The 8,684-nt window shown below is 32.9% G+C and overlaps 1 protein-coding gene across 2 annotated transcripts; it reads left to right on the forward strand.

Annotated features, from left to right (window-relative positions):
• Positions 1-1,432: 1,432 nt before the first annotated feature.
• On the forward strand, positions 1,433-6,703 carry LOC25487436 (uncharacterized). Of its 2 annotated transcripts, none has more exons than XM_024777460.2 (7): positions 1,433-1,830; positions 2,655-3,061; positions 4,013-4,089; positions 4,228-4,264; positions 4,389-4,557; positions 5,030-5,303; positions 5,689-6,703. In XM_024777460.2, exons 2-7 carry the CDS (start codon positions 2,698-2,700, stop codon positions 5,899-5,901), a joined length of 1,134 nt encoding a protein of 377 aa, XP_024633228.1. In that variant the 5' UTR covers positions 1,433-1,830; positions 2,655-2,697; the 3' UTR covers positions 5,902-6,703. The 2 variants fall into 2 exon arrangements, with proteins under 2 accessions (XP_024633228.1, XP_013464832.1); XM_013609378.3 differs by having other exon boundaries at positions 1,434-1,796.
• The last annotated feature ends 1,981 nt before the right edge of the window (positions 6,704-8,684 follow it).

Raw genomic sequence — 8,684 nt, forward strand, 5'->3', positions numbered from 1 at the left:
TAAGATGAAAGTGATATAAAGAGGTTACGAAAATTAGCTTAAAAGGTCATAAAGAACAAACCTAATTTCTATCCATTTTTCAAGTCACCCACAATCTCAATGAATCCTAAGAGAAAATACAATTTGAAGTTATTGATCCTTCCAATGGTGAAATCTCACTACCCAAGGTAATTACAATGTTTTCCAACCCAGAAGAACCTCACTACAAAGACAATCAACCCTAAAGTGACCTCCTTTGTATTTTTCAAGTTTCTCTCTCTAAACCACACACAAAACATGAAGAATAAAACCTTATATAGTGACCTGGCAGCGAGGCATCATGCCACGTTGCCACCTATCGTGCCACTAAGGAGTTGGTACGTAAGAATACAATACTTGAACTTATCTCCTGCATCGTGCTATGTTGCCTCTGCATCATGCCACGATTTTTCCAGTTACAACCTCCCAGAAGCATCCAAAATCTTGCCACGATTTTTCCAATACTTCAATCATCAAAATTTTTAGTCAATTTTCAACACAAATATTTATGCTATCAACAAATCCAGCTAGAATGGTTGTTACACAGTTCCTAATTGTGTGTGGCCAGATAGAAGTTTGGAATCTAACTGACTTTGGCCTTAGCAGCATGTACCTTTTCTTTTCCACTCTTACAATTAATTAACATCCTCCCCCAAAGATGTCAATCACTACAAGCTTGTTCTATAGTACTGTGAATGAACTAGTGTGAAGGAAGTTACATTGATTATTCTCATATGTCCAAACAAACTTATGCAACTTCATATTCCCCGCATGAAAAGAACTTCCCCGCATGCATTATTTAAGATTCAAATAGGTAAAAGTAAAACTTATGAGAGTGATGTGTATTTGTGAACCACTAGTTAGAGCTCAAATTTATATAAGTCTTGGTCAATATATGCCTATATATGGTACAATTTAAAAAAAAAATTTATTTTTTATTTTTTAAATAAAAACAAATGGGAGCTATCAGCAACAGAGGTCAACTAATACTACTAGTGAATAATAAAGATTATCACGGAGAAAGAGAAAATAGAAAAGTAGTCAAAGAAAAGTTGGAAAGATAATAAAAAGGTAAGAAAATCACATGATTCTTAATAGTCCAAGATAAGGGTCATACGTGTGCCTTGATCTCTTTTATTGTTAATTCTTAGCTACCTATGTAGCTACTTGTTAACTCCTAAAATGTTTCAAAAATTGCTCCATTGCTTCAACAACCTAATTCTTAAAGAAATTGTTCTAAAATAAGTTACACTTTTAATTTTCAATGTAATTATATTCATTAGTTTTTTAATTATCCATCCTATTAATAATTGATAAAAAATTCATAAATAATTTAGCAATAGTATTATTCTCTCTATTCTATTTAGGGAGAGAGGGAGTAAGATCTAAAAAATAATGAAAATTAATTAAATCAGAAATACACGTATATATACAAGTGGTTATTGTCCGACCATTGTCTTCTACATATATATACTATTTTATGATATTTGAATATTTGTAAGAATATTTGATGTGCCTATGGTATTATATGCTTTATTTATTTTCCTTACATTCCAACCAGCTAGCTACTTCCATTGCTCAAAACACAAATTAAAAGAAACCTTACCACGTAGGGTTTTCCCCCTCATCATTAACAGATACATTTGGATCAACAAATATGAGTCAGTTGCAAAGTTGATCCAGGATTCTTCAAAGATATAATCGCTTTATTGGATCTTGGAAACAAAATTTGGCTATATAGCACCTTCTTCCAATCATCTGTAGAAGTTATCTTGGAAGTGAGTTGTTAAGCTTCACCCTCCCTCATCAATGGTTTGCACATATCTACATATCTCTCTCTCTCAATCTCTCTCTCTCTCTCTCTCTCTCTCTCTCTCTCTCTCTCTCTCTCTCTCTCTCTCTCTCTCTCTCTCTCTCACACACACACACACACACACCATATATATTGACTTTTTAGGAAAAACCTTTTTTGCATCTTGTTTCATTTCTTGATTTCTACTTCTACTAGTTTTGGATTTATTCTTCTTACACTCCCATCAATTAGAAATAAATTGAGGATATAATTTGCTTTATAGAATTTTCTTTTTAGATAAGAAAAATTAATTAAGAGAATAAAACCAATACTTCAACCCGTATACAAATCACACAAATCAAACAATGAAAATTTTATCTAATTAATAATTGAAGCTCATATGTGATGTGAGAGTTAAACTATCCCTTAATTTTGAAATTTTTATTTTTAAAGAATAATGATCATATATTTTTTTTTTAAATATAACAAAAATGGTCTTTAAGCACACATAATTTAACATTTGTATATCTCAAGTACTATTTCCCTTACTTTTATAAACAAGTATCTTCTAGGTTTGATGCACTCTTCAACGTAACAATTTTCAAATTGTAGGTTTACATAGGTGTGGAATTCCAAGACCTAGGAACAAGCACAAGGTTTAATAAATTTTGGTACAAATGTAACAAAACATGAATCCTTCTAAAACACAACATCGTGTCTCTATAAAAAAATGCATTTATAATCTTTGCCCAAATATTTAACTAACATATCTTGGTTCCATCTATTACGATAATTATATTGAAGAATTACAAACTTATATTGGCTCAATTTTTTTGTCTACTAGGAAACAACGGAGTAATTAGAAGAAGAAATTTGAACATAAATTAATGGCGGAGATTCACATACCTAGCAAAGATGTCAAGAGTGAAAGTAGTAGCGGAATCAGAGCTAAACATGCCTCTTTGCCGATTCGAAGAAAACGTTCGTTCTTCGATTTAAACGAAGATGCCGTGGATGATGGAGATGATCATGTGATAGTGATAAGTGAAGGTCCTTGTGGTGAAATAAGTAACAATGAGATATCATCACAAGAAGGGAATTTGAGTAGCAATAATAATTCTAGTGAAGAAGGAAAAGGGCGTGGAAGTACGGTTAGACAATATGTGAGGTCGAAAATGCCTAGGCTTCGTTGGACTCCTGATCTTCATTTATCTTTTGTGCATGCTGTTGAGAGGCTTGGAGGGCAAGAAAGTAAGTGTGACTCATTTCAATCTTATGAATATAAATTTGCATAATGTAATGTGGATTTTATCTAATTTCATTACCTTTGGCAACCAATGAAACAAGTCATGAGTTGTGTACTTGTTGGGCTCAAGTGTGAGTGACTAGTCAAACATCAATCATGAATATGCTAAATGTTGGATATAGAGAGAACTCATATACCTAATATCTTTAGATTTTGAGTGGAGATGGTGCGTATCTCTTTGTCTTGTAATCCTGAGACTAATACGACCTCGTTAGATGAAGAATTTGTGAGCAGTAGAGTTATACTTGATTACATTCGGTTACTTCCTTTTTCTAATTTTATGGTTCAATTTATTTCCTTTCCTAAATTTATGATGTAATAGGGGATCAATTCAAATATGTTGAATAATATCAAGGTTTCACTTTCTTCCATAATTTCTCATCTATTTTCTCTCTAGGAGATTACACTCACTCGAAGAGTGCCATTTTCTTCATCTCTTGTCTCAGTAGGAGTTGACACTCACTCGAAGAGTGTGCCCTTTTCTTCACTCTAAGATAAGTAGAGTGTATTAGAGACATTGATCATTTGGTGTTCACGATGCTATACTATACTCCCCAACAATATTGATCTCTGTATTCTATCGTAATTAGGAAGTAGTTCTTTTTGATGTCGTAGTTTGTATGCATGTATTTTTTATCAAAAAATGTTGGTGGATAATTTCTTAATAGGAGAGAAAATTTGTTAGCAACATAATTGATCCCCTGACCTATTCTTGATACTCCTTCAACATCCCAAATCATACCTATAATAATATGAACTACATCTTCAGACCATTTTTGGATCCCTAGCTACCTCAACTGTTTTTCCTTTTTGTGTTTTCATTTGATATGAGTTGAAGTACTCTTTATACCTATCTTGATTGAGAGTTTTTATTTAATAATATTGGATACTTATAGGAGCAACACCCAAGTTGGTTCTCCAGTTGATGAATGTGAGAGGACTTAGAATTGCACATGTGAAGAGTCATTTGCAGGTAATATAGCTATGCATGTATAGAAGTTGATTTATGGACAACACTAGTGTTACTTAATTTAGAGTAAATCTTTCATTCTTTTTATTTTTAATTCACTTTCTTGTAACGTTTTAATTATGGTTTTTTTTGGAGGTTCAGATGTACCGGAGTAAAAAGCTTGATGAGTCTGGCCAAGGTATATTTCAGAACCTTAATATTATTAACAAAATCATGTTTTACACGAAGCTTGCCTATTCGATGTTTCCAAGGGTTTTATACATCACATGCATGATTTAGTATTCATTTTTCTTTTATTACAGTTTTGTCCCAAAAAAATAGAGCAATGCAAGGAAGGCATCACATTATGGATATGTATGGAAGATTCAATGTCCAAGGACACTTTGGTGTTGAAAACAACTATTTGCACCCATCGTCTCCTCTACTGAAACAATCATCATATAATGAAATCAAAGCTCATGACACTTCAAGGTATATATAGTATATAAAAAAACTTTAGATGACTTATATTTTTATGCACTACAAATGTAAAAAATAAAATAAAAATTTCATGTACATTAAGTGATGTGGGACACAATGCATCATTAAATATGTGTAAAATTATACCTCCTAACCCTAAAGTGTTGTTGGGTATGATATCCCACAACTTAATAATTTAATGTCATATCATTTTTTTTTTTTATATTCAATTAGTTAAAATAATTATATCTTAAAAATTAATTTTACCTTCAAGGATACCGGTGTCCTACAAAACTTGAGGGTACTAAAGAATTTTCCAAATATTTCTGCACTATTACTAATCTAAAAGAATATATTCAATGAAAACCATTATATATTTTTATTTTATAATTATTATAGTGAAAATTTAAATTAAAATAGAAACATTTAAAACATGGATATATATGAAATTAATTTTGATAATTGTTTAATGTTAATTTTGTAGATTTCATGAGAGTGGGGTTTTCAATAATAATCACGTGATCTTCAGATCAAGTTCAGTGTGGGACAAAGATTTCTCACATCTATTTGATGTAAAGGATGCAATTACAAGAAATAATATTGCAGCTATTAGGTCTAGCCAAGTAAGTCAATTACTACCCGAATCAAAAAGCTTATCTCGAGGGGATGATAATGGTGCTAAACATTTTCCATGGAGCACGTATTCTACTTCTATCAATTATCAACGTAGCTCTGAGTACACAATGTTTGGTTCTGAGGTAATTTTTTAGGTCCTTTTATAAGTTTTTAAGTGAAATTTATTTCAGATAGATATACTTAACTATATAGGCCAACTCTTTGGTACACAAGGAACAAATAATCTTTTGCAACATGTACAAAGTTATTTCTATCATTAATTGGATCAATAAATCTCTAACTAAAGTAAATGAAATATGATGTGATATAATAATCCAATGATAAAGAAATCTTGTGCATGATGCGATACTAATTTGTTTGTGCACATTTAACAAAACCTAACTATAGTTCGTGTCATATTTACTGTAAGGTTCTAAAGATGTTTTTATCCCTAAAATATGTTATCTTTTGAAGTTGATTTTTGTATTTTGCCCTAGTTAAAAAAGTATCGTTTCTTTTGAATTTTAGGTACACGATAAAATAGATAGAATGGAAGAATCCATACATCAAACTCAAGTATCAAAGCAAAGTCATCTCACAACCCAGTTAAAAAGGATGAATGAGAAGAAAGAGTCATCAAATTTCCTAAAACTAAAGTTAAGTCGAGATTCAGAAAGTGATCAAGAAACCAATACGATACTTTCTCTTTCATTATTCTCTTCATCCTCCAATTCAAAGTGATGAGAAACAATATTAGTGAAAAACACACATAAAAGACCCATGTTGAGCACATTTATGTCATTTGGGCTGAGTACTTAAGATCTGACCATGTCAAATAGAGCATTGGAGTGAGATCTTTTAAGTACTTGCTTTATTGGACCACGTTTATATATGCATGCAAGGACTTTTTTGTGAATTTTTGAACAAACTAATTTGGCTATTGTTATTTGAATTTATAAACAATGCCACAATTAATTTGTATGGTGGACCATTGACTCAATATCTTGGAAGGTCCCTTTAAACCCTCACTTCAATTTCTAGTATGCGGTCTTTTTTTATCTAATTAATTTTTTTTCTGAAATAAAAGTGAATGTCATGGGAAGTAGATTGAAATGATTGTGACACATTTAGCATTTAGTTCCTACAATAACACTATCCACTCGAGCTATTCTTGGAGTGATGAGCAAGATTTTGCAACTTGAGAGTTTACCTCAACTCGTTTTACATAGGTAAACTCGACTCGTAAATTTGACTCGAGAACTCGTGCGAGTTTACCTAAAATTAAAAATTACATAAAATTTATTATATGGATGAAATATACAAGCTAATATATAACTGGCGTCACAATCACCAACATCGCAATCGGAATTTCCCATGTTCATGGTTTGAGAACTCGGAGACAAAAGAAAAAGAAACGTTTCATTTCAAAAAGTTAGCAATGTGTTACTGTAAATGTAATTATTCAGTAAATGTTTCAGTCTTTGGGCTTGCAGAAAATGAATTTGAGTTTTAAAAAAAATAGGCCTAAAAAATTGGTCCAATTTTTTTTTTTTTTTTCAGATGTAAATTCGTAAAACTCGATCGAGTTTATCGAGTGTTAACTCGGTCAAACTCGTCAAACTTTCCAATTTTACCAAAAACCGAGTTTACCTCTAAGTTAACACGATTTCGGTACCTAAAAACGTAAACTCGAAGAGTTAACACTCGATTTGCGTAACATTGGTGATGAGGATTAGTTTAAATAATTCTTCCATTTGTTGAGGATGATTAAAATCAGAATGACATTATTAAGTTAATGAATTTTTTTATTTTATTTTTGTGGTGGTCGGGGTTGAACCCTGACCTTACATATTTTATACATTGTTCATACCAACTGAACTAAGCTAACGAGGACATGAAAATATATTATGTGTGCATAATATGTGAGTCAGAGATGCAAATCAATAGAGTAGCAATTAAGAAGATTCATATTGTTGTGATTTCGGATGAAAATTCACATCAATATTTTAATGAGCAAATTTGACAGCAAACAAACTAAAGGGATCAAACAAGCACATAGAATACTGGATCTTGCCTAAAATATTGGGGAAAGCGAATAATACTAACTTAAAAGTCATACATTATTGTTTTTAGTTTTTCAAAGAGTTGTATTTGGATTTTCAAATTCTATTTTAAAAAAAATACACTTTAATGCTAAAATATACTTCAATAACTTGAATTCATTCATTAATGACTTCGCTGCTATTTATTTCAGCTTCTTACTCTCATTTGTTCAACATTCTTGTTTTCCAAACATCATTACCTCCATTGTCCATCTTTACCAAAATTTATGGCTTCGTGTTCGATACATCTTGATTTATTTTGCCATTAAGCAAATAGCAATTATTATGTTTAGTATCCTACTTTTGACAAACCTTGTGCACCCAGATAAAAACAATCACTTGTAAATTATAAATTTTAAATAAAAATATCATAAATTTGATTAATTATTTTTCACCGTGATCAATGAAAAAATTAAAAAGAGAAGGTGATATACTTAGAAAACTGGCAAGTACAGCCACAAATCCGGTAAACATTTCTTCCCAAACTGCATCCACAAGGCAACGACGATAGTACCATGCTCTATAAGCCACAAACAAAGGACTGAGTGATACTCTAATATGGATTCTGATCACCCGAATCTCCGTCACAGTCTTCTCCCACAAGCCCTCGCTCTCATTACCCCCGACCAAGCCCTCACTCTCATCACCCTCACCCTCGGTCTCAATCTCATATTGCTTCTTTTTTCCCGATTCACGGACTAAGCTAGAAATGTCGATAACAATTTCGGCGGCGGCTTGGACCCCATGAGGAGGAGTGAAGTTGTGGGGTGGAGAGTCTGGATCTTTTACACCGCTGCTGGCGGCGGCTTGGACAACCGGAGGAGCAAGGATGAGGTTAAGGGGTGGATAATTTGGATTTTTCACGCCACCAAAAGCGCAGGTGGCGGTCTCGACCACCGGAGCCAGAGGGGGAAGAGTGAGGGTCGTGGGAGGAAGATTCGGCCATGTGTTTGATGGGTTTTTGCTGTATCAAAATTAGTGGAAGGACAACCGGAGGAGGAAGGGTGAGGTTGTGGGGTGGCAAATCTGGATTTTTCACACCCCCAGTAGCGGTGGCGGTGGTCTCGACTGCCGGAGCCGAAAGGGAAGTATTTTTGCCTTTAAATTCAAAGTCCTTTATTTTAATTTCAAACATCTTAATGATTTATGTCGAAAGACAGTTATCTTCATCAAAAAAACGGTTTCCTTCATCTTGTTCATAAAAAAACTCATGAATATGATGACAGTTCGTATAGTATAGTTTCTGGAAAACATTTGCACAACATGTCCTACGATTTCTATTCTGATCCTGCAAGCAACGTTTTAAAACTAGTCTTATTGTTTACCAAAAAAACCGGTAAACAACAGGGGAACAAAATGATGCGCGCGGACCATGCATCCCACAGGCACAGTTGTGCACCTCTTCAGATGCTCTGTTTTAGC

This window comes from Medicago truncatula, chromosome 2 (assembly GCF_003473485.1).
Source record: "Medicago truncatula cultivar Jemalong A17 chromosome 2, MtrunA17r5.0-ANR, whole genome shotgun sequence".
Classification (NCBI taxonomy): domain Eukaryota; kingdom Viridiplantae; phylum Streptophyta; class Magnoliopsida; order Fabales; family Fabaceae; genus Medicago; species Medicago truncatula.